The following is a 26,697-nucleotide window of genomic DNA, read 5'->3' as shown; positions in this document are numbered from 1 at the left end:
TTTTATTTTATTTTATTTTTTACAAAATGATAGTCGTCTTGTCCAATCGCGACTCGAGTAGAGGCTCGTCCCCGCCTGTTTTGGGCTCTTGAAAGTGGCTGGACTAATCAGCGCTCGCCTCCGTGTGTTCAGCCATTTTGTAAGAAAATCAAGCAAGTCTGCCGCCCTACCTTCGCTTCAGACCTGCAGTTTTTTTCTTGTGCAATGGACGGGTAAGTGAAAAAGAACCACACTTTAGACTTATTTATTTAACGCAAACACACCGCGGTGTTACCCATCTTTATATACACGTTGCTTATTAGAATGGTTTGATCCACGGTGGCTGCTTCTTCCTAACCGTTAGACCGGGAAAGTTTTTAAACATTTTTTTTTTTTTTCATCAAAACATGCAACAGTTAGCAGGAGCGGAAGCTAACTAGCCGCTAACTAGCCATCGCTAACAAACGTTAGTTATGTGAACCATACATTATAATTTTTGTATTAACGAAATTAACGCAAAGCAGACGTTACTTAACGATGTGTAGAGTCTGAATGCACCTTTCGTTTTTAGGAACAGTCAGGAAACAGTCAGCCGTTTGTTAACATTATTGAACACTGGCTAACTATTGGTAACTTGGTGTCTCGAGCGCTAGCTAAAGCAACGTGTCTCATTTCCGCATTCATTTGTCTGCGGAGTGCCAGAGGGCCATGTTGAAGATATCTGGTCTGAACATTGTGCGTTGATTGAATCAGAGACTTCTATTCAGGGTAGGATACACGATATCGTGTTTTTAATCAAAGCGTATTTTACCACTTTGACCAGCTGAATTTACTGACAGTTTAAGTTAAAAGGACCTCCTGCACAGAAACGACGTTGCATCGAGCTCGGTCAACAATACGCTCGACGTATATTTAAGAGATTTGTTTTATTATTACTTGTTTCCACTCTAAACTTTGCTCTTATTTCCACTACAGCCGCCTAGACGCTGAACTGTACCCCCTGGGAACCAGTTACGTCCCTGAAATTGAGTAAGTATTTGTTTATTATACGTAAATTAATAAGGATGTCCTTTTTATTTGATCCGTACTAGGTTTATGTCGATACTTTTGTAAATACAGAGTTTCCAGAGTGCAGACGTCTATGCCGTTGTGATAATAATTGTTAAATTATGGTGTTTTCTTGCATTTCCTGTATAATAATGAAGTTTCTTTGTCTTTCACAGAAGTGTCCATGACATATCAGTTGGCACAAAGGTAGGCCTTTTTTGTTTTTCGTCATCTTCTTTTCACTTTCCCTTATTTCACTGTCTAGACTACAAAACGAATGCCACATGTTAGAATGTGTGTGTAGATATGTAGAACTCCTGGCATGGTCTTGCCAGGAGTTCTACATATCTGCCAGGATGCTAAGTAAACACTGCACTTGGAATAGCAACACAATCAAAATAGCTTTGAGATCATGAGAGTTTTCATTGCATTCTACAATTCAGTGAAAATGGAAAATAACTGCGCCCGACACCGGGGACTTGATACACGTAGTCGGTCGGTTTGCAAGAGCTTCCTCTATAATTACAGAACTGCTGTCCAAAGCCATTTCTCATGTGTAATGAGTTTTCAGTTGCAGACTGGCTCTCCCTTTTTTTTTTTTTTTTTTTTTTTTTAAAGATTTATGATATGCAATAGTCGGCGCATTTAGTTTGCAGAAACTCTTAAGACTGTGGACATGGGTCATTTGATAATTCAGTTAGAATAGATTAATATGGGGCTTTGTTTTCCTGTCTTGTTTCTGTTGGTTTGTGCGGCTGCAGGGAAATGAAACTTCCTGCTGCTTATTGTGTGTTCCTTAATAGCATGTTGGCCTTGTTGGAATGTTAAGAAAGCAGCTGAATCCTGCCCCGGCGCTTGGTATTTTTTCAGCCTTGTTTCTAGCACAAGACAAATAAATCAGCAAGGTATTGTCCAATGTTAATCTTTATGCACGCATCTGTTCTTATCATTTCCAGAGCTGTTTTGTGCTTATGCCACTGGAATAGCAGCCCTTTTGTGTGTGCAAACTTGTTGAACGAAGAGCACAGTTGTTTTTTGGCAAACTTCTGGTTGTTAACTTGCGTACCCAATAAAAATGCCTTCCTACGTAGTAATCCTGGGAAACGGTGCCTCGGGCAGATATGTGTAGGAAGAATAACTGAACTCAACTTAGGGCTGTAACCTTCCTGTCTCAACCGTCTTCATCGTCCCGGCCAAAGGTCTTTGTGCTGTTTAAACAAGCTCTCTGATACACATGCCTGTAAACGGGCTACCCCACCCCCCTCTATTCATTTCAGTAAGGCGTGTTTTTCAACATTTGAACTAAACGGGTCCCTAATGTAATTCTTTAACTTTTTCGTTTTTCCTGGGTTTGATGTACTGTGGTCATGATAATGCTGAGTTATGGTGCACTGCCTTGCTGGAATCTGTAATTATTCTGTCTGGGCAGAGTGTCTGGCATTCCGCGGCCACATTCCAATCCCCCCCCCCTCTGGTCCCATGGTGAGGCACTGTTCCCTGCCCCCCCACCCCCTACACTGACAAAGGCTGATCACAGTGAACAAACATGTCCTTACCTGTGCTCTTCCCCTTTGTGTTTTTCCTGGGAGATTACCATTTACCAACCCCCCCCCCCCCCCCCCCCCCCCCCAACATAGTTCAAAATAAGGCTCCTAAATGCTTTAAGAGCCCGTGTTATTTTTCCTCCTGCTTTGATGCAGTGCAAACCAGGTGTGCAGGGAAATTGCCTGCAGTCCATGTTCCCCCTTTAAAATAATACAACGGTAGGCCACTGCCATTGTTGGTGAGAGGAAGCTGCTCATCGGTTTCAGCATGTTTGCCAGTAATGTGTCATCGTCTCCTAACTGAAGGATACTATTATATTGTCAACATCCTGTGGAAACAAAGGATGTGAACATGTCGATACTCATTTAGCGGATTTTCGTTGGAAATGTGGGTTTGGCATGGTCCTGGAGTAGACTTGAGTAAACCAGTTATATGCTTTTTTTTTTTCTTTTTTTTTCTTAGCTTTGTAAATTAACTTTGTGCTGCACTGCACTCACTCCAAAAGCTGTAGTTATATTATGCATTCATTTGTTACAGTCCTCTGATTTTTATGTGACTTTGATGTTTCTGCTCTGTACTACACGGTCTTAGCTCTGTGGTTATTTTTAGAATGAGGAAGTATGGGGGGGAGAGAGTCCTGCCACGGAACAGTAACCATCAGTCCCCAAGAGGAAGTTTAGCCAAACCCTGGAAGCAGGCCTGATTATGCTGCTCTTCCTGTTTGGAGTCGGTCTCCTGACTGACAATGCGACATTGCCCGCCCACAAGCATGGAGTCAGGCTGGAGCCACTTCCTTCATTTCTCGTGGCTTGTATCTGGCTGTGGCCCATTTATCAGACAAAAAGCAAAAAATGTTTTTCTACATTTCCCTCCCAACTAGAACACGCCACTCGTCGTTTGGCATTCTTATTTTTGCCATTAGGTGTGAGTTAACTGGTCCCTCCCATTTAAAAACAAACAAACTTGAAAGTCTTTTTTCCTCTTGTCTTGTCAGACTTTGCACCTCTTGTAATCTTAGCTCAGTATTTGCCTGCCATGTATGCATACCATTTACGTACAGATTTGAACATTTGCCAAAGTAGGAGGGCCCCTCATCCCGAAGCCGCAGTTAAGTAGGCATAGGAATGTTTCTTGCTGAATTTAGATAGCAGACCCTGTTTGTGTGGGCCCCAGAGTGAGAGTGAGCGACTCAGCCCAACCATCTAGAAGTCAAAGGGTAGTTTATTCTACTGCGTACAGTGTTGTGCTCTCATGGCAACTAACTCTGTACCCGACACCGCCCGTTAAAAGTGTTCCGTCGGATCACCTTGTTCCCGCCTTTTGAGTAGACTTTGCAGTAACCCCCCCGCCACCGTGCATAATTAAAGGCCAAGATTCACAAGGTAGAGTAGAATTCTAGCAACCCTGCATGACTGGTTGTCGTTAAAGCGCTCCAGGACACTTCAACTCCGAGAGAGTCCTCGGGGCTCCATATGCGTGTGCGCTGCCGTGTAACAATGCCCCTAGTCTCAGCTGGAACAGGACATTCATTGTCGAGTGTTGTAGAGCTCAGGCTGCTGAGCCACTTCTTGTGACTGCTGTACTTCATCTCACACACACAACCACGAGAACAGCCCCGAAACAGCACTTTATATCTACTAGAGAGAGCAAGAGAGGACAGACGAGGCTGTCTCAGCAGACAGTAATCTAGTGTGGACTAGGAGTCTCCCCATCTTGTCTTCCAATCCAGAGGGCTTTTGGTGTGTTATCCTTCCTCCTAATACTGAATTATGAGAAGATGGGTTGCACCGACTGACAGCTGCTGTCAAGCTAAGATTTTGCTGCTGACTTCTATGCTTCATGTTGAATAGTAGCCTTTTCTCCATGAGTGTGATTGGTGTTTATAAATTGATAATTTGGCACATTACCCCACGGTCAGAAATAATGGCTCATTTTGACTGTGGCTACGGTCTGGAACAAGAAATTACTGTTGGGAACAATATTAAAAATGGTACGGGAAGACATGGTTATGATGAGGAGTCAAATATCCTTGCTGACAAGCCGGGTCATTTGATCTTTTCCAGTGGGGGAGGTGGGGTTCTTTTCGAGCGAGCTTGCTCAATCCTCTTTTGGTTATCAGATTACTTCCTGCTGTATCACACAATGGCTCGGTAATATGAGCGCCGTGCTCTCCACCTGCTACGCTGTGCCCTCGTTGGTGAATGCACTGAAGTGAACCATTGTTGTCTCTCTTTCTGCAGAGGGGATCCGACGAACTCTTTTCTTCCTGCATAGCCAACGGGCCCTATATCATGAGCTCAGGTAAGGGGGGGGGGGGGTTGCCATGGAGGGTTGAATCCTTTTTTTATTTTATTTTTATTGAAGTGCTTTGGCGTTTGTGTTGGTTTGCGTTGCCATGACGATCAATCCATTATTCAAGAAGAACCAGAGCCCTCTGTTCCCTCCCTGATTGTATCTGCGTCTGTTTTTCTTTTCTTTGCAGCCAATGGCAACGACAGCAAAAAATTCAAAGGTGACGTGCGCAGTCCTGGTGTTCCGTCACGTGTGGTCCACGTACGCAAGCTGCCCAATGACATAAATGAGGCTGAAGTTATCGGCCTGGGACTGCCCTTTGGGAAGGTCACTAATTTGCTGATGCTGAAAGGGAAAAACCAGGTAAGGACCGATGTATATGCAGGTGTTCTCGCCAAACCCGTGTGACTCGCCCTCCTGGGTGAAACCTCTCTTTAGGGGCTGGGACCAGAGAGCTTTCTAGCCCTCTGTCCTGATGTGAAAACTTTGACTGACCCTTTTGTCAAATCCTTGTTGTTATCTCCCGTTTTCTATTACCTGCTGTTATGTGTCAAAACCAATAAAGATGTCAAATGAGATTTGGCTAAACGTAGATAGAGATGGGTAGTAAAAAATGGTCATAAGACACCTGATTATTTACGCTTACGCTTAATAAACATTGCCTTAGTGTGGTACCGTATCAAATGAAATGCATTTCTCTGGTCCTCCCCTGCAGGCATTCTTAGAAATGACCAGCGAGGAGTGTGCACAGACGATGGTGAGCTACTACTCCTCTGTAACCCCCGTCATCAGAAACCACCCCATCTACATGCAATACTCGACTCATAAGGAGCTGAAGACCGACAACTCCCCCAACCAAGTGGTAAGTGACACACACTTGATGTTTGTATTTTAGGCTCAAAATACCGTTGTAGTCATGGCTAGATACTAAGTTATGGTGTTGTCTAAATATGGCAATTGCCTTGAACAAAACCGTATCACCTACAATCACTCGTTCATTTATTACTGCATACTTTTCTTCATCCATGCTAAGAAGTTCCTATTTTTCTTCAGCGTGCTCAGGCAGCTCTGCAGGCAGTCAATGCTCTGCATGGAGGTGGGATGGGGGGCATGGCCATTCCAGCAGATGTGGCTAGCATGGGAGGAGGAGGAGGATTAGGGTCCCAGAGCCCTGTACTCAGAGTCATTGTGGAAAACCTCTTCTACCCCGTCACCCTGGATGTACTTCACCAGGTACACACCCTTTTTGTTATTTGTTTGAACTACAGTTATCTAGTTGTTTCGCACATATTATAGGCTTACCAGTCCCTTTTTAGTCTTAAAGGGCCAGTGTGTAGGATTTGGCGACATCTAGTAGTGAGGATGCAGATTGCAGCCAAGCGTGTGGCAGTGCTACAAATCAACAAAAGATGCATGTTGGCAATAGTGGAACTCTTGTTTTAAGAAAATGTGCAAATTTATTCCCTTTTTTTTTTTTAGCTTCCCGTACAGATTCAATGAAAATGTGTGTTGATTTCACCCCTAATCGTGCTGTCTCCACCTCCAGATTTTCTCTAAGTTCGGCACTGTGCTCAAGATCATCACATTCACCAAGAACAACCAATTCCAGGCTCTGATCCAGTATGCCGATGGCATGACGGCTCAGCACGCCAAACTGGTAAGACTGGTACATCTAATAATCTTTGTCATGTTTCAGTCTGACGTTGTTGCCACCACTTTTTCAGTTGGATTGAGATTCAGTTCCGTGTAAACATCGTGGGAGCGACTAATGAAACTGTATTTAAAACACATCACACAGTTATCTTAAGTCTAAATCTCCCAATATCTGTCTCAGTCTCTGGATGGACAGAACATCTACAATGCCTGCTGTACCCTGAGAATCAGCTTCTCCAAGCTCACCAGCCTCAATGTCAAGTACAACAACGACAAGAGCCGGGATTACACCCGTCCAGACCTCCCCACTGCAGACTCACAGGCCTCCCTGGACCACCAGACCATGGCAGCTGCTGCATTTGGTAAGATTGGGGCATGATTTGAAGAACATGGTACGCGTGGGGTCTTAATAAAAGCATTGAATTTTATATTGTCAAAATAAGGCTTTGAAAGTAAGTTCTAACTTACCTTTTGTAGTATTAGATGAATATCGTAACATCATAAATAACTATCAAATGTATAAAATCTTTTATGCGTGTCACATTCATACATATTTAAAAAGGTCTTAAATTAAACTTGAAGAACCCTGGGGGCACCTGGGGGAAGAAGTCTTTGTTCTTATTTTTGTTCCGTTTCTTTTGCTTCTTGTCCCAGCTGCTCCGGGCCTGATCTCAGCCTCTCCTTATGGTGCAGCTCACGGCTTCCCTCAAGCCTTCGCCATCCAGCAGTCAGGTCCGTACACAAACTTCATTTTACCACGCTACCCTGTATCTCTTGTCCAAATATTTGCCCGCTACATGTAGTGTGTAATTGGCCTTGACGTGAACATACTGGATATATTCCCCAGTATTTTCTCCTTTTTTTACAAGATCTCTTCAGTGTGTGTAGAAAGCAGCAAGTAATGGTGACATATCAATGAAATTAATATTTTGTTCCTCTTAGGGTTGTCAATGCCCGGTATGCCCGGTGCCCTGGCGTCCCTGGGCGTGAGCCACGGCGGCATGGCTGCTGCCGCGGCAGCCGCTAGCCGGCTCGGCCTGACTGGGTTCGGTGCCGCTGTGGGACACCATGTGTTGCTGGTCAGCAATCTGAACCCTGAGGTCAGTACACTCACTAGGCCTAAACAGCTGTACGCTCTGTCTCTGTCAGTACAGTGCTGAGAAACGTTAAAGTCTTACGGTGCCATTTGTTTACACTACGGTTCACCTGGATCCATTTGTATAAGCGCTGCATTGGTTGCCCCCCCTCTCATTCCCCACCACCTCCATGTTGGAGTACCCGTACCACCGTTTTTAATGAAAAGGGGTTTTGGAGTCAAACCTCTTCTCTTTCAGGACCTCTCTGTTTGACCAAACCTGCTGCATTTCTGACCTGCCACTTTGCTCACTGTGAATTTTAAGTTTATTCAAAACACTAACTTCCTTTTTTTTTTTTTTTTTTTTTTTTTTTTTTTTTTTTTTAACCTACCATTTCATATCTTCATTTTTGTCCATTAGTTGAAATCATTCTTGAGTTGTTGGAGAGACAATATTACTTTTTTCTTTGTATTTTGTAAAGAAACATGCCTGGATTTAGGTTATTTTCTTATATAGTGTGTACACTGTATTGGTAGTCTGTCGCACTCATTACATTTACTGTAGTTATGTAGTCATCACGTTAAGCATGCTACTTTAAAGATCAGCTGGTAGTTGACATTCAGAGTTGACTGTTTCGATTATTTAGTTACATTAGAATAAAACAAACGTAGCCTGTAATTCAAAGTACATATTGTCTCTGCCTTTTTCTGTATTTCATTGTTAATCTTTTTTTTCTCTTCTTTTTCTCCTAGTGTTCCCATAGTGACAGTGCATTTTAATTTAGCCAGTTCTACTGTCTGAAGCACTACATTTCTTTGTGTATACTGACCTTGTTTTTTTACTTCCTTTTTTCTCTCTCTCCTTTCTCTGTCCCCCTCTCCCTCTTTGTTTTAAACCCCCCCCCCCCCCCCCCCCCCCCCACCTCAACTCTTGCCAACTGACTGCACGCCCCACAACCAATTGTTCCCTCTGTCCTCCCCCCCCTCTGCCACTCCTCTATCACTACTACAACCACCCAATCCATCATGCCCCAATTTGGTCACCACCCACAAATTTAAACTCAACAAAAAAAACACAACATTGGCACCTCCATTGGTCTCTCCCTGATTTTTGTCATCATCTGGCCCTCCACTGTCTTCTGTCTTTCCTCTACATCCTCATCTCTTTTCTCATCTTCCTCCTCTCTCTCTCCCTCTCTCTCTCTCTCTCTCTCTCTCTCTCTCTCTCTCTCTCTCTCTCTCTCTCTCATGCTCTTTGAATCCTCTCCTCCTCTCTTCATTCTCTTCGTCCCTCATGCCTCTCCTTCCTCCATGGTACTGTGGCCTTCCTGTGGACCTCGCTGCCTGTGGCCTGCGGACATGTCCCGACTCCACTCCACTGTCCTCCGTTCCGTCTCTTTTCCCCTGTTCCCTATCCCCCTTTGGCCCCGCTACTCCCCCTGCTGTCTCTAAAGAGCGTTACGCCACACTGCCTCTTTATTCTTTTCGGTACGTTATCATCCTTTCATCTCCTTTTTTTATTACTACTGTTACCTGGCAAGGTGGGCATGTCTTGTCTCATGTTGTTGGCTTTGTGTTTTTTGACCCCTGATGGCTCGTCATCAGGCTACAGGGCTATGAAGGGTGGGGGTGTCTGTTTGTTTTTGGGGGTTTGTATGACTTGTTTTTGGTTGTTGTGGGTTTGTGTGAGGAAAGTAAGGTGAGAACACCGCACAAAGCTGCAGCATTTTATTTTTAACAGCAGAAGGTTTACTGTCCAGGGGCAAAAAACGTTGTTTTCATCTTCAAAGAGCACAGCCCCGTAATGGAAACGTTGCCTAACTCGATAGAACTGTGGGCATCATTTTGTTTGGGAATGAGGCAGGAAGCCAATCTAAATTCTAAAGTATTACCCTCAGGAAGAGAATGAAAAGTCAACACTTTATTTGGTTCTGCACGGTCCAATCTTAACCCATGAAATTTCAGCCAATACCATTTTTGCTGAGTAGATTTCTCTACGGTTGCCTTGAGTCACTCAGCAATAGTATATACAAAGATGAAATGCTGCTGCTTTTTAGTAATTGTGAGCTGACATATCCCTCAGATTATGTCGCCATATTATTCCTCTGCAGTTACTCTCCTGTAGGTATGTGCATGTTTAGTTTATTCCTGCATGTGTCTCTATTAAGCCCTCGAGTTGCTCAAGTAATCAACGTTTTCTTGAATGTATAGCGATCAAATCGACCAAACCACTCATTTTACTACTCTTTGATTTCCCCTTCGAATCACTACCTCGCCCTTCTCGAGCATCTGTCTAATTGTAACCTAAGAGGGCTTACGTAGGACTAGTTCTAGAGGTCCCATGCAGAATTGAACAGAAAATGAGTAGAATGACTTATTAATCAGTGGTCATTTAGTCGCAGCGTAGATATCTCTGTCCCTGATGTGACGGCTTAACTAGTTGTTGCTGTGATGTAGGTCCTGTTAAGGCTGTGTTCTTTGTTGCACCTGTATCGTGACCCCTTCCTCTTCCTCCCCAGGTGTGTACGGCGACGTGATGAGAGTGAAGATCCTGTTTAATAAAAAGGAGAACGCTCTGATCCAGATGTCTGATAGCACTCAGGCTCAGCTAGGTAGCTACAGTTTTCTTTTAGATGTCATTTTTCTTTCATCTTGTGTATCTTCCTCCTCTTAATCCTACCATACGTTGTAGAGCCCTTTGAGCACACGGGACAGGTTTTCTTTTCTCATAGTTGACTCGTTTCATTTGTTTTACCATTCATGAGGACGCCACAAGTATCTAGAAAGTACTTCCAGAAATGTGACGCTCAATCGAGGAGGGTACGGATGGAAATTAATTAATCCTGTTGATGTTTCTCAGCTATGAGCCACCTGAACGGTCAGCGTCTTCATGGCCGGGCCATGCGCGTGACGTCATCCAAACACACCACAGTGCAGCTGCCCAGAGAAGGCCACGAGGACCAGGGTCTCACAAAGGACTACGGCAACTCCCCGCTGCACCGCTTCAAGAAGCCCGGCTCCAAAAATTACTCCAACATCTTCCCACCCTCGGCAACACTCCACCTCTCCAACATACCGTGAGTTCAGCCGCGAGAGCCTCGTTTTCATTCCCACTCTCTCCCCGAGCAGCTTTTGGGCTGTAAGCTTTTTCCTTTGTAGTCATGACTCATTCTTTTCTATATTTAGTGCTTGGGATTAAGTAGTTGTGACAGAACTTTGTAAACATGCTACTCTAGAGGTGCATTTTTTCGAACTAATCAAGCCTCTTGTTTCACAATACCAGTAAATAAACAGGAAAATGCTAATAAGTAAAGGGAACATAAAAGCTTTATGTAAATTCTCTGTTTTTCTCTCTGCTTTCAGGCCTTCTGTGGTGGAGGACGACCTCCAGAGGCTTTTTGCCAGCTCAGGAGCTACAGTCAAGGCCTTCAAGTTCTTTCAGTACGTCTCAGTCCAGTCACGTTTCATTTTCTTAAATTGTTAGGTCCTTATGTGTGTTTGACTTTCTTCTATTTGTCGTTTGGAGTCTGAATAACATGTCTTGTAGACCACAGAGACAAATCAATCATAACGTAGCAAATGGCAGAAGTTGTTGACCCTTTTAAGAACACATTGTTCCCTCTTTTTATTTGACAGGAAAGACCGCAAGATGGCCCTGATCCAGATGGGCTCAGTCGAGGAGGCAATTGAGTGCCTCATTGAGTTCCACAACCATGATCTGGGAGAGAACCACCACCTCCGAGTGTCCTTCTCAAAGTCCACCATCTGAGTGCCGTTCCTCCCTCCCTCCAAGTGTACCGCCATCCGAATGCTCCTCTTGTCACGGTTGCCTTCAGTGGAGATGGCCACCGTTACATCTTGATGGCTGTGGTTCTTTGTAGACTGTTGCTCCCGTCACCATTCTTAATCATTCCCCTCGTTAATAGGTTTTGGTATCACATTTAATCGATTGTGCTTCTGATTCCTGGTTCCAATTTTTGTCATACGTTACCAAAATATGTTAACAATCAAACCATATTTTCTTTTTGATTTACGATGTCGGAAAACCGTTAATTCACCATAAAATACACGGTATTTTACATTAACACGTAAACAAATTAGAATATTTTCTCATGCCACACACAGATTGGTTGTTGGCGGTTTTACACTAGTCTGTATTTGAGTTGGTCCTGCTGACATCAGCGGACTCTGGGGCATTGTGATTTGGACCGAGGACCTCTAAAAACATGCGTTCTTGTAGCGTGCCGCATGTTGGACAGACATCTCCACGGGAGGAAGCCGTTCCGCTTGCGATTACAGTTCCCTGTATCACTGCTCTCTTTTGTTCCGCTTGTAAGCGGTAGGTCCCGCCCGTAATGATGTAAACACTATTCACATGCAGTGTGACAGACGATGTAAACGAGTGGGTCACAATTTGGCTCAGGAATCGGTAAATAGAATCGAAGCACGTTTCTGTTTCCAGGTCAGGACCGGTTCTTTGTACCCAAACCATCAAATTCAATCTGTTCCATAATTTAGTTCTTAAGTGGGGGTCCTGTGAGGGGGGCAACATTCTGCAATGAAACATGTTATACTGGAGGTGAAGTAGAGGCAGCCCATGAACTGTCACTTTAGACCAAATCGCAAAAAAAAAAAAAAAAAAAGTTTAAAAAAAAAAAGACCCTCCACCACAGATGCTCATGTGGATGAATCGTATCCACACAAGACACACTTCAGCATTCCTTTTATTGTGATAGTCATGTGGATATATCTGTGTGTGTGTGTGTGTGTGTGTGTGTGTGTGTGCGCCTTTTTGAAATGCCACTTTGACCCTGTTTGGCCAGTCAGAAACGGTTCGATACGAAAGGATTTTGTTTTGGCCCACAGACCACCAAACAATTAATATCCCAGTATCCCTTTTGATTTTATCTTCTTGTAACTACCCGCTTAATTGCTTCGGGGTTTCCATACCACTATCTGGAGTCATTCGATAAGGATGCATTTTTCTTACATCTGTATCTACAGTCTTGTGCCTTCCTTTACCCCAAACCAGATTGCCTTAAGCATCGCTCTGGCTTTATTTGGAGAAGACGTGGCTCTCGAAATGCCTTTTTCATGCCTTGTGGTATGTACCAGCATTGTTAAAATGTGGGGGGGGTGAAAGTGGCTCATTCAAACTTCAGTTTCATCTTAAAAACACAATTGTTTTTTTTCTAGAGATTTGTATGCATATCCCCATTATATGTCTGTAGAAGCTACGAATGTATGTCAGTTAGGTGCCTAATATCCTCGCTAGGTGATGTAGTTCTGTTAGGTGTTGTTTTGTGGCAGGAGGCCGAGCTGTAGCCGGCCTTCCTGTCTTCCAGTCCCCATCCACCTCCACGTAGTCCTTCCTCAGGCAGGGCCGCGGTGTTTGGGGCGTCATTTAACCATATTATGTTCATCTATACGTGGACGCCTATATATTCATTTATCTTTTCTTTTAATGTTAGTATTTACATGTGTATCACTGCTACGCTTCTCTGATACCTATACGTAGTGGCTGGGTTTGATCATTATCGCAGTGCCTTGAGTTTTTAATCTGAGGCCGAAGCATTTTGCGCCCGGTCGGTTGACTTTGTTTACCTCTCGTTCAGGTGTTTTTATCTTTCCGGTCTCTGAAGATGCCTTTATCCCATTACGTGCAGGTAAACCTACCTGTGAGAGAGCCGCTTGGAGTCATTTGTCAACTGAAAGTAACAACAGTCTTGGATTGTGTTTAAAACGAATCCTAAACCCAGTATTTATATTTTTTTCTTAAATTCAGGATAACAGGATTACATGGTGGGTTAGCCCTCACCCGCTCCGGTCTGTCGCCACCTCTACGCCACAGCCCGGTTCTTTAGTGCACTTTTCCTCAACGATCGGTCCAAGTTGGCGCCATCACGCTCAAGTCTTAAAACGTCGTCTCATTCCTGCGTGCCTCGAGCACCGGTCTCCACAGCCTCGACCACTGTAGTTTTGGACCAGATGCAGATTCACTTCTGTCACTATTTTTGTAAAAGATTATTATGCATGGTTTAACGAAGCTTCATGTAGCTACAGGCGGTAATTGCTGTTAAGGACCAAAGTATCTTCTACCCCTGCTGTTATGTAGTGTTGTGATTTCTAAAGTTTTTTTTTTTTTCTCACATTTCCACAAGTACACAAGGCTTCAGTTTCCTTTTCTTTCTGTTTCTCAGATGCCTTGGACAAATGTCACATGAAGTTAAAGTATGTTTGGGTAATCAGTCTATACTGTATATTGTGTCCCTTTTTGTTGGATTGACATTACAAAGAGTCTACTTTGGTAGTTTGCTTTAGTACGGATACTTAATTGAACCACAGTCCTAGCTGTGCTGTTGATGGTGTAGAAGATTATATGCCTTTTTTTTTTTTTGTTAAAGCTTTTATGTTCCTCCTCTTTTATATGGGGGCGGGTGGGGTTATTGTATGAAGCGGGATTGATGGTTGTATATATTCATGTTTTTGTACCACAATCATTTGGATTATATCCACTTTACGTTCAAAACATGTATATTTTGATAAAACAATACAGACCTATTGAGCTCTGCGGAGCTGTAATAACAAAAAAAACTTTTGTAACAAAGACATTAAACTTATCTGAACACAGAAGTGTCTCTGTATGTGCCCCCCCCCCCCCCCTTTTGCCATTCTGTTCTTGTCTCTCGCATCTTCTGCTGCCTTCAATAAATCTTTAGTTTGTTCCTCCTTTCCGGCCTCATTTGGTTTCTGTCTCTTCCGCTCTGTCCTGTGGAGCTGCTGCTCTGTATCAGTTAACGCTTTGTAACATTTCCCCCGTTTCCCATCCCGTTTACTACTGGTGGGTTGTTTTTAATCCTTTTACTATACTTCCAACTTTGTACTCATCCCATCTTGACTTGACTGCTAATCTGGGTTCAGCTCAATCCCTCGCAGACACTATTATGATGCTGACCGGGTAAGAGGGTTAATTTGGTGTGAAACGCTGGATACTTGCTATTCTCGATTTATTCCTAATAATCCGCCATCATCCTACGCTCCGCTGTGACCTTTACAGTTGAGCCGGTCCGTCTGACTCGGAGGAGATGAGCCAGGTTGCTGTGGAAACTAAGTCGCTGTGTCTCCTAAAATGAATAATTAAGATTATAAACACAAACATAAGCTATCGGGCATATTTGACATCCTTTAGCACCAAGTTCCTCGGGGATGCGAGTGGAAAACCCTCAATGACAAACTAGTTGTTCACCCTCTGAGCCACTAGGGGGAGGTCTTGCTCTCTGCTGGTAATCCGAGGCCCTTGAGCAGAGGTGACTTTACCTGCCACTCACACAATGTCAACTGTTAGTGGCTTAATCTCAAGTGCCTGCCTGAGCTTTCTGGCATTATACAGTATTTATTTTTTTTCCTCCATCGACTTCCCTACAGAGTGGAAGAGAGGATTAACCTCAGATCTTCTTGCCTTGTGAGAGGACGACAAATGAGAGGAGAATTGAGTCCACTGGTGTCTGTATCTGTGGCTGAGAGGAGCTGTAATCCCAGCGGTTTGTGCAGACTGGTCTTTAAATATAGTGTCCAACTTGGTGTGAAGGCACTTGTTTCTCTTCTCTCATTGCGTCGCATCAGAAAACATGCTTGAAGGTGGTAATATAATACAGTCTCATACTTGCTGAGTGTTACCAGCATGACAGAAAGCTGCTCAAGAAGCTTCTTGAGCAGATCATGTATTTGAATGTTGCCTGTTGAGGCATTGGAACAGTCACTTCTGGTAAGACATGTTCAGGTACTTTTTGTTTTTTTAAATCTTCAGTGTATCCCGACTAGTCAGGGAACTCTGTGGCAGCAACTTTACTCTTTGATGCTGCTTTGATGCCTCAGACCCTTGCTTACTTGCAGCATCTTAGTATTTCACTCTGCACCAAGAGTAATTTAGAGCAGTGTGCACAGAATCCTCTTTGGAATATACTGAAATGCAAAGAGATTGCATAATTGGGTGGAAGGGTAACTCAAAAGTAGGATGATCCAAACATGGATTTGTGATGTTTTGGGGGATTATCAAATACCAGAAGTCACTGGCACACAAAATATGGTATACTTAATACATTTCTTATCTGTTGAGACACATTTTAGAAGCTGAAACTGGGCAGGCACTGTATGTACAGCAAGGGCACACGTTTATTTTCCAAAGAAAGAGGCCGTACTGTATGAGCTCTGTTGCAACATTTGCACGTTTAACTAGTCCAGCGTGTCCGTGTTACCGTACCCCACCACCTCTCCAGTTGTTTTGCCGGATCCAGACCCTCGGGACGATCCCGGCTTCATCCAGCGCTGTGTGCAAGGGACTAAACGAAACCATGTGGGGCAAGGGATCCTTCCACATCTGGCAACATTTATTTACATTAGTACCGCGACCTCTAATCAAGCAAATACTGGCAAACGCCAAGGCCACACACAAATGCGAGGCCAGTGGGGACTGAATGGGGGCCTAAGTGGTTCAAGAGACCGTCCTGTATATCATTTGTGACGCGTTCAATCCCCACAAAAGCCAGTTAGTCACCGAGGGGAGGGAGGGGAGAAATGTGGATGTGTGAGACTTGAAAGTCGGCTGAATGTGAATGGCTGCTATGTTAGTGAACATCTTGAAAATATATATTCATCTGTTTTTATGTTTTAAGATCTGGAGCTGGGTGATAATTCATGTGTCTCTCTTGAGTTAAACTGCAGAGCAATCACAGACTTAACCGGCTATAAATTCAAGGATTTAACACCCTTTTAAGGAGTCATGTCTCCGTACACTGGCTCTGTGACCCACATTCCTTTCAGATTTAGGATCACTTCATATCTAGAGGCCTTCATATCTCGATACACCCAATGTAGCCGCACGGTTATACGTGAGATTTATACTCGCTTTCAGGGTGACACAGCAGGGGAGGGAGAAGGCCTGAAGCCTAGGTGGAGGATGTCTTTTGGTCTATAGTGGCTCTGCTTGAAAAACAAAAAAAAGCCACGAGGAGACGATCCACCTGTTTATATATGCACGCCTCAGACAGATGTTGAATTATTCATCCACAGAGGCGGACAACACGCAGCTGTATTTGGGTTATGGGGGTGCAGGGGTTCTCTCTCCCTGCCTGAATTCACGCCGCCCAAATTATAGGCATTACTTTGCAGGCAGGAAGAAAAAGGCAAAAGTAGAACACTTTGCATAAAGGATCCAACCGAGAGGCACAAGAAGATGTGAAGGCTGGAGCTGCAGAAAAGGTTCAGTTTCAAATCATTACACGGGCCTGTTCGGATTTTTGAAGGGTGAGACAAGGCGGTGGAGAGAGTTTGTACACTGCAGAACACTCTCTTCTCTCAGTTCATTCTGCTAACGTGGTGATGCTTTTTCTTTTTAAAGAATGCAGATGAACTTGCTGCGAATCAATTCCCATCTTGCTGAGAGTGGATTGATCCTCACTGGAGCTCATTCTGACAGAGTTATCGACACGCTAGGAAAAAAAGAATGATGGAGCGCTTTGTGGAAACAACATAGTTACTGCATCTCCCTCCATCGGTGCTGAGACCAAATGCCTAAGATGGATATGTTTTAGGAGTCTGCACGTACGCGCGCGCGCGCGCAGGACAGAGGCAGCAGGGGTGGCGGCGCTCCGTCAGACATGGGCTATCTGGAGGTTTATGGCTCACAGGTTTTAGACTCGGCGCTGCCGTCGCTTGCCCTTTGTGCCTAATGGACACTGATGGAAAATGACTCCACTGTTCCAGCGATCCATCAGACGCCCTCTTCCTCCCTCTTCCTCCCTCTCCCTGAGCCCATCCATCAGGCCGCGGCTTTCAAACACCACAGTGAACTTTATGGGCGCTTTACGTGTCCAGCTGCGATGTAAATATACCGCCTTCAGTCAACACAGATGGCTGTGAGGGTGATTAATAAGCTTAACAAGTAAACGACCACAAACAAAACTATGATTTTCAGTTGTTCTCCGGTAAACTGTAATATTTCATCCTAATGTATGTTTTCGCACCGTAATTTATAATTCATGTCAAAGCAAACTAAAAGGGTCAGTTTTCCTCAAACAATACGTTTCGTTGAGTTGAGGATTTCAAACATCCCCGGTTGTGTACGCTATCACTGGGACGCAGTGAGTCAGCCAACCCTGAGTCCCCGGAGGTGTTGAAGAAAACCATCATATAACTTAGGATTGAACTGAACACATTTGGATTCGCAAGTAAACAGCTTATATAACTTATTATGTTGAACACACTGGGTTTCATAAGAACATTCGTAGGAAGAGATTAAAGCACCAGACAAATTGTAATCGATCACCCCTATTTGTATCCAAACATTTCCCGTAAACGGATCGTGTGTTCTGCCAAAAGGTTATCCTGACTCAAACGAAGTCAGGAGAGCATGACCTAGTGAAGAAATCAGATGTGCTCTGTTTGTGGTTCAACCCACTTGTTTGATTGGTGGGAAGTGATGCAAGGGGGGTAAAGTTTGACTATAAAAGTAATCTGTGAAATGTAATACGGGGGATTTTATTGGAATTGTATTAGGATTTGTTGAACTTGTAATATGTTGGCTCGTTTGCATTAAAAGACTCTCCGCTGGTTGCGACTTCAATTCGGCGTCTCTTCTCGTCATTTTGCCACAACAGAGGGTGCGCGGCACGGCTACAGACCCCGCCCGCGCGGAGAGAGAGGAAAAAAAAAAAAAAGCGAGCGCGAGATGGAGAGAGGAGGGGTGGAGGTTACTCACACCGAATCAGGGTGCCGGTGAGTGTTGTTGCCGCCATAGGTGGAGGTTGCGTGGGAGCGCGTATACGGATTGAAGCTGCAATCATTAACGGTCTCCCTGGCTGCGCCGGTCAGCGTGACGCACAGAGAGCCGAGGCGCACCGCAGACTGGAGTCGCATTGGATTAGAGCCAGTGACAGCGGAGGGATCACCAAGTTGAGATGCTGTAAGAGCTCGCGGTGTGCGCGGGGAGGATGCTCCCGTTTCGTTGTTCTTGTGTGATAACTTTGGACTGATGGACTGAAAACAACGGAAATGAGCATCGTGGATGTATTTGTTTGAACTGCAATAAGAGGGGAAAAAGGTCAAGCGGACGCAGTTTGAGGCGGCGGAGAGATTTGCGGTGTGAGAGGAGCGGAACAAAGCGTGCGCAAGGCTGGATCCCCAACACAAATCTGGGTAAACAAATATGACGGACGATTTTGACGTTGTCTCGTGTCTGCTGGTGAGCACCGATTTCGCTGACATAATTACAAACCTCTGGTGAATTCTGGAGTGTAATTATAACAGATGTTTATTTTATTTTAATTTTTTTGGAGAAAGAGAGGGGTCTAATCCAGGTGGTGCATCTATCTCTCCGGCTGCGCGTAATGGGAGAAAAGTTTCGGACCTTGCAGAGGAGAGACGCACTCGCAGCATCCCGCCGAACGACGCGCTTGTAAATAACATGTGAATCCCGCTCTTCCTTCCGCGGCAGACCAAGTTTGAAAGTGAATTCCATCCATTCAGTATGACTTGAAACAGCCTTGGGGTTACCGGATCTCGCACCAAGCCAATTAACGACCCATGAGCCGCCGAACCGATTTGTCCGAAAAACGCGGAGACGGACATTAATGATCTAAAGAAGGATTTCTGCAGCAGCGGCGCAGTGAAAGCCCGATCCCAGTGAGAGAGAGAGAGAGAGAGAGAGATCCCCCCTGGATGTCTATGATGTTGTGCCAGCTCGGGCAGAGGTGTGTGATGGAGGTGGTGCTGCTGACCATCCTGTCCTGGGTGTCCGTGTGGGCGGAGGAGAAGATCATATTTGACAGACACGCTGTCTACTGGAACAGCTCCAACCCCAAGTGAGTTTTAGTGCACCTAAGCGTGTGTGTGTGTGTGTGTGTGTGTATATGTGTATATATATCTCCCTCTCTCAAATAATGATAAACATATCCAGCATGCAGGCTGAGCCTTTTCTCTTTTTTTGACTGTCTGAACACATCACTCGTTTTCCCTCCATTTTATTCTTTCTTCCAGTTTCAGCAGTGTTTTGGCTGACTTTTGCAATATTGATGTCGTTTGCAAATGAGCAAACAAGTCACACACACACCAACACACAGGCGCAAGTGGAAGTGTGTGTGTGTGCAAGTAGATATTTTGTTCTGTGGCACATGGAGCTCCTTTTGTCTTAGACAATGAGGGCAGCCTGCCTCCTCTTCTCATCATGTCTAGAGATTTTCCTCTCTCTCTTGCTCTCTTCTCTGTCTCTCTCTCGCCCAAACACATGCACACAAACACATGCACACGGCCTTTACCTTTCTTTTCCTTTCAATTTCAGCCACTTGTGCCAGTAAACATGAGTGCACATTAATTGCAAGCACTTGCATGTGCAAAAACCACATCCAAACAGAAATAAACACAAAGCAAGATGTAAACACACACATTCGCACACGTGCACGAGGCTGCACATGCACATGCATTAACACACACACATGGTTGTCTTTAGCTGGGACTCTCTCATTGACATGGGGCAAAGCACACTGGGTCCGTCTGGCTAATAGTTTGTGACAACCTGGCCAATCCCTCTCTCTCTCTCCCCTTATTCTTCTTCTCTTCTGCTCTCTCTCCCTTCTTTTTTTTTTTTTACCCTCCCTCTCCCTCCCAGGTAGATAAATAAACAGTGAAAGTGCTCCCTCTCGCTCGCTCACAGCTGAATTAGTCAAAGCTAACGGCCCTGTCTCTCTCTCTGCATCAACCAAACACACACACACACACACACACACTGAGCTAACAGGCCTGCCTCTGACTGCATCACTTCCACAGAAGGCTTCTCAAATATTTAACAGGCAAGGGGAAACATTTTCTCCCTTTCTCGCTGTCTCTCTTTCTCTCTCTCTCTCTCTTTTTCCCTTTCTCTCTTTCTTTTCGTCTCTATGTGATCCTTCTTTCACACCACACACAAACACCTACACGTTGCAAACGTCACAGGGTAAATTAAAGCTATATGGATGCTTGCTGGGGGCGCTGTTATTCCGTCAGGGTCGTACGGAGAAGCTGAAGCAGAAAGGGGGCACATCAAAAATGCATTGCTACTAAAGCAATGAATCTAGGCTCTGGAGCCCTGGCGAGGTTGGTTCTCGCTGTTAGACCCTGGCACTGTCATTGCTCATGCTGCGCCTTTTTCTGCACACACACACACACACACAACTCCGTCCCGCTGCACTTGTGAGGACCTTCCAATGACAACATTCATTCCTCAACTTTAATCTAAAGATAATTCTCTCTACAAACTTTGAGGATTACTGCAAGTTTTCTCTTTCTTTCTTTTTTTTTCTTCTTTTTTTTAAACTAGCCCACTGGCAAAAACAGATGATAAGACAGACACATCATCCCAGTTCATGTTAAATGTAGAGGACAAGTCTGGTTTATTAAAACCTGAGTTTTATTTAAAAGGTTTTGAACATAATATATGATTTCATTCACCCAAGCTTCTTGCTGTGATCTGGGAATACTGCAAAATTGCAAAAAAGAAAGAAAGAAATAGAGCCAGATATACCACCAGACGATACAAGCAATAAAAAATGAGTAAGTTATTCCCCAAATTGCATCAGTGGAGGAAGTAACATCCAGTAGGCTTCAAATACAGAACATAAAATGTCTGTATTCAAAATATTACCAAAGTAAAAGCACAGAAGTACTTAAAAGTTTCAAAAGTAAAAGTACTGGAGCTGCAGAAACATGTCCTCTGTGACTGATATATTATTATTACGTTGTTAGATTGTAAATACTGATGCATCAATGTTTTACTGTTGTAGCTGGTCGAGGTGGAGCTAGTTTTAACTACTTATATGTATGTATATATATGTATACTGTAGTTCATTGGCTCCCAAACTAGAGGTCCGAATAGTCACAAAACTAATCTGACTAATCACACGTCCGAAAGAAACTCTAGTGTTGTGATGGAAGTGTGGAGGATCAGTAAATGCTGCTGGAAAGATGTGTGTCTCCATCTGTTCTTCAAGGTAGGACTAACACCACTCATCACACTAACGCTGAGGTGCCAGACGTCTAGTATTCTGGGAGTAGAAAGTTCATACAAAAATATTAAACTCAGTGCACTTTCGTGCGTGCATCCTTCCATGGCACATTTGATGTTAACGAATATATATTACAGATGAAGTGCAAATATTTCTAAAAGCTCTTACTTGTCAACCTATTAATACACTGGATGGCGATTTAGGCACCGGGGACTGGTGAGAAGCTCAGAGACTATGCAAGAATAATGAATCGCATCCAGACTGCAGCCATTGTCTGAGGCGGTGAAATGGCACAAACATCTGGGGAAATGAACAGCTGTGTGTCTTAATTGATCACAGAACATCAAGCACGCAGCTTGTATTGAGCTATCAGGATGTGTCGTCTCTTCTTGTGTTCATCAAAAGTTTTGCTCCCACCAAAAAACAGCTTGAGAAAGGACGTTCGCTGCAAGGTCACACAAGTACCGACTTGATTTGTAGAATTGATAAGCGCTGGCTGTTTTGTACTCCCGGCAAAAAACTTTCTGTGTTTTCTTTTGAGGAAGGTAGAGAGGAAAGCTGTTTGAAGTGACAAGTCACAACACAGTGGAGGGATATGCAACTTTCCAGAGATAGTTCCAGAAATAAGGCTGGCGACGTCAGATTTACTGCAGTCATTCTCTTAATCCAACTCTATAAGCAGCCATAATCAATATTTTAGTATTTACAATACATCATATCACTGCATGTGATGTGAAAGGGGTCTCTTGTAGTGATGAACACACAGAGAATTGTAATCTGACTCTGCAGGTCCTCTCAGCTTCACAGAGTGCTTAGCATCTTTCAGCTCAGTCTTTAAGCAGCTAAAGAGCCAGATATGAGTGGTGAAGACCAAAACACAGGAGTGTGAATATTGCATTTAGATTGGCCAGGTGGCCAGAGACACGACTGGAACCGAGCGCTAACGTTTTATTTAATTGTTATTTTAATGCACAGTTAATATTCTCCTAAAAACACCAGTCCTGAACCGCAAAACCACGCAGAAATTTCTAGTAAATATGCAAAAACATTATCTATAATAAAGTACAGAAGAAAGTTTTATTGGTTAGTTCATTAAAAATAGAGAGGTTTACTCTTGTGTTTCAATTTTTCAATTTTTTGTTGCTTTTTGTTGTATTATAAAAAGCAAGATGCGGTCTTGTATTTGTCTTTCTCTCGGTGAATTTAATTTTGTCTGTGGTGCTCAGAGCATTGAAGAAAATGACATTTAGACATTTTCATCAGCAACAAATTAAATTATAATCATCCCGATCGTTTGGGAATGACATGAGAAATTTCAGGAACGGATATCTTAAAATCTCAGCGTAAGAAAAACGGGAAAATGTCGTTTGAGTGAACTGACCCATCAAGGACTGACACTTCCCAGTGACCACAGCAGACACTGGTGCTACATATTTCACCAATGTTGCTAATATTTTACAGTTACTTCCATTAATATTTGTCTACTTCCTCTCTGACAACCTCGGTCTTCCTTGCTCTACTTTTCTCTCGCGTGCTTTTCTGACACTACTCACCATCCACCATGACGTGTTTTAATTGTTTTTTGACTTGCCAATTAACTGTGCTGCCAGGTCTGTCTGAGTACCTTGATCTCCACGAGACTAACCTGGATAAGTCCAGATAAATAAAATGAGTGAAACATATGTTCCTTCTTGAGAGAGGAGGCATACTACATACCTTTATATCAAGGGCTCTGGCTCTCAGCAGGCCTATCTCTTTCAAGGTCTTGCTGGATAATAGAAAATGTATGAGATAATCCAATTCAAACAGCTCCGGCCACTTTTGGTCACGGCGGGGAGGAGCACACACACACACACACACACACACACACACACACACACACACACTAACACACTCAAGCCGTTTTCTCATTCATCATTTCTCAGAGTGTTGTCCGTCCCCGCGTTGTGATGAGATACGTGGTGCCGCACAGTAACAAAGTACCACAACGCACATCATCACAACAATAGTGCAACACTGGAACGGCATCTGGAAATCTCCCAGACCCAAATACAGGGATCTAAGTCACACGCAGGAATTGAGTACAGTAGTTACACACACGTGTGTGTGCACAAACACACATACAAACACGAGTGGCGGCTCTCGATGTAGGTCACAAACTCACAGTCACACAACCGGAATGGCTGTCCAGGCTTCAATTTTTCTATTTACTGTCATGTACACACACACACACACACACACACACACACACACACACACACACACACACACAAGGGAAGCTAGATATGGGACAAATGCACATCCACCCAGACTGGCTCTCTATTGAGTAAAAGCCCATCCTTTTTCCTCTTGTTGGCGGGCACACAAGCGTACACACACTGAGCCCCCCCGTATTATAAAGCTCGCAGGTGAGGGGCTTTGTTCACCCCGAGCAGCTAATGTGCTCAGAGCAATGGGCTCTCCTCCTCCACACACACTCACACACACATATACTGGCTCAATAGTCCAGAAGGAGCACCTTATCTAATCCCATGGTTTATCCTTCAAAAGACTTTCTTTTCCTTTTCTCCTTTGTTCCTCCTCTCTCTTCATCTCTGCGTCTTTGAGGAACTCCGTGTCAGGGAGAAGCGCTGATGGTTGACGACACTTTCATTCTATGGGACAGAATCTATCTCCTTGGAGACACACACGCACACACACACACATACGCACACACACACATCCTTTTAAGGAAGTCTTATGCACGGATCACCCACACACTCAAACTCATATACTGTCACACAGAAAGTTTCATATGCCCGGACACGTACACGCCGTCCATGCATACACACACACAGTCGGCGCTGCACACGTCCTTGCACATAAACCCCCACACACACGCTGTCTTTCTGTCGCGTCCCCCGCGGCGCCCAGCGATACGAGTCGTCACTAGCACTTCCTCAGCCCTACCACACACATACAGACACGCACAGATTTGCATCCAATTTACATGGGGACTTGTAGTCACCCCCACTCAGTTACTGACAGTTTGTCAGACTCAAACCTGCCCCTGGGTTGAATCCATCTTCCACTGCTGCCGCCAGCACCACCATCACCACCACCTCCTCTTTTTCACTCCATCCTTTCTTCCTCTCTGTCTTTGTGTCTCCCTATCAAGCTCTCATCTTCCACTCTCTCTTATCTCCTTTCTCTTGTATCGCGGCTTCTCTCCCTCCCTCACTTCCTCCCTCCCTCGCCCCGTCGGGATGGGGTTAGCATGTTTTTCTCCTGCAGGACCCCGAACTGTACACACTGCCTCAGGCAACCTCTTTCTATACCTCCACACTTAAAGCTGCTGTACAGCAGGTCACATGTTCTCGCTGTGACCTACATGATTGGACAGTGTGTGTGTGTGTTTGTTCAAAATGTCAGCACTGCTATGGTTCATGTTGAGAGAAGCCAGTCCCGAGAGTCGTCCGTGTGGTCCAGAGTGACTCACGTCGAGCTAAAAATGATACTTTGAGTAATTAAAGTCGGGGCAAGTGATTTCTCCCAGCTCAGCAGGAGAGGCCGTTACATAACGGGATCTAGTGTTGCTGATCTTAGTCATCAGCAGATTCAATGCAATGATTGACAGGCGGAGGTCATCTAGATATGCAGGGGCATCAGAGTGGAACAGTTAACCTGCTGATGTTAAATGCACTGCCGATTCCTTCAGTAAAGGCATGAAAGTAACAAAAAGAAAAATAGGTTGTTTGACAAAATGCCTCTGTGATTCTTGACCACAGAGGTGTTATTTTGTTTCTGTTGAATAAAGACAACTCTGAATTCTGTATTTAAATCAAGAGAGAGGAAACACATGGATCTTCTGAAGAAGACGCACATTTATTAGTATAATGTAGGATTAAAGAAGTGATATAAACATGACAGAATGGAACAAAATATCAAATATTTTTTGATAGTCGCACATTCTGTCAAGTCTGCAAATCCAACAATTTTGACAAAAACATATTTGTCATGTTGCAGAACAGATTTATCAGAGTCCCACCACATGAGAGCAAGCTTTTCTCAAGACAGGGTCGTCCATTTGTTCCCAAGGTCCGATGTCCTCAGGGTCCTCATTGTAAGACATTAGTAAGGGCTAATTGCAAAATAATGAAGGGAGATGGATTTTTCAAGTGCAGTTTTAATGGTAAAAATCCATTGAGCCCTTGTGGAGATATTAATGTCTAAAGTCGAGAAAACTGTCCTTAATGTGTCGCATTAAGGCGGTTTTGAGCTGGGGAACGCTGGACAATGAGAACAGGTCAAAGCTAATTTCCACCACATTTTCACATTATAGGGTGCTGTGTTTATAGTATTAAAAGCTACAATGGAAATAAGTCTAAGTTGTAAAGATTACTTAGTCAATAAGCAAACATTTAAAACAATGGTTCTGGGTTCTCAAATGTGAGAATTTGCTGCTTTTCACTGTTTTATACATCGTTATAAAATGAATGTCTTGATGTTTGGACTTAAACAAAGCAAGTGATTTTCACAGCAAACATTATGGGCTTTTCAAACTGTCAGGTGCAGCTGATTACATCAATGATGTGCAGCGTTTCCACGCAGGTGTTCCAGGTTCACTGTGCATGCCGGCTCCACCGGCACAGCATCGTTAATGTGATTAATTACACCTGCTATGACAAATCTGCTGTGAAAAAATACCTGTTTGAAGATGTCAACTTGAGTTCTACGTCAGAGTGATTTCGTACTATATTTTATGCCATATTTTCCTTTTACAGACCTAATGATTAAGAAGAATCTAATTAACAGGTTATTTTGATTAGTTGTATTCCTTAGTTGCAGTTGTAGACGACGTTGTGTTAACCTCGACAAACTGACTGAGAATGAAATCTTGCCTTTTACTGTCAACCCCCCTAAAATAAACCAAATGGTAGTTTGCTAATGAAATCAAAGTAAACAAGTCTCCGTGAGTTTCACTTTTATCTCTTTTTCCGTTGTCAAGGAGTTGACATTTTCTCATCACTGCTGCATTAGTTGTTCTACTGTCAGTCAGCTGATGCCCTCGGGAAGGTAGGAAGCCTCTACAAG

The 26,697-nt window shown here is 43.9% G+C and overlaps 2 protein-coding genes across 3 annotated transcripts in view; both read left to right on the top strand.

Annotated features, from left to right (window-relative positions):
• The first annotated feature begins 140 nt into the window (after positions 1-140).
• Positions 141-14,323, top strand: LOC142968243 (polypyrimidine tract-binding protein 1-like). Of its 2 annotated transcripts, none has more exons than XM_076108044.1 (16): positions 141-212; positions 955-1,008; positions 1,203-1,233; positions 4,812-4,872; positions 5,054-5,226; positions 5,579-5,725; positions 5,917-6,096; positions 6,410-6,520; positions 6,698-6,878; positions 7,171-7,248; positions 7,459-7,616; positions 9,046-9,079; positions 10,111-10,203; positions 10,452-10,668; positions 10,955-11,032; positions 11,228-14,323. In XM_076108044.1, exons 1-16 carry the CDS (start codon positions 205-207, stop codon positions 11,358-11,360), a joined length of 1,737 nt encoding a protein of 578 aa, XP_075964159.1. In that variant the 5' UTR covers positions 141-204; the 3' UTR covers positions 11,361-14,323. The 2 variants fall into 2 exon arrangements, with proteins under 2 accessions (XP_075964159.1, XP_075964160.1); XM_076108045.1 differs by lacking the exon at positions 141-212 and adding an exon at positions 686-747.
• Positions 14,324-14,452: 129 nt separating this feature from the next.
• Positions 14,453-26,697, top strand: part of efna2a (ephrin-A2a) — a 72,999-nt gene continuing 60,754 nt past the window's right edge. The window contains exon 1 of the mRNA XM_076108048.1: positions 14,453-19,449. Within this exon, the coding sequence (XP_075964163.1) occupies positions 19,307-19,449 (143 nt within the window). The 5' untranslated portion in view covers positions 14,453-19,306. The remainder of the gene's footprint in view (positions 19,450-26,697) is intronic.

This window comes from Anarhichas minor, unplaced genomic scaffold, assembly GCF_050575085.1.
Source record: "Anarhichas minor isolate MPS153535 unplaced genomic scaffold, ASM5057508v1 ptg000040l, whole genome shotgun sequence".
In the NCBI taxonomy this organism is placed as follows: Eukaryota; Metazoa; Chordata; class Actinopteri; order Perciformes; family Anarhichadidae; genus Anarhichas; species Anarhichas minor.
The sequence above is the reverse complement of the archived record's forward strand: the minus strand, read 5'-3'. Positions and strand labels throughout refer to the sequence as shown.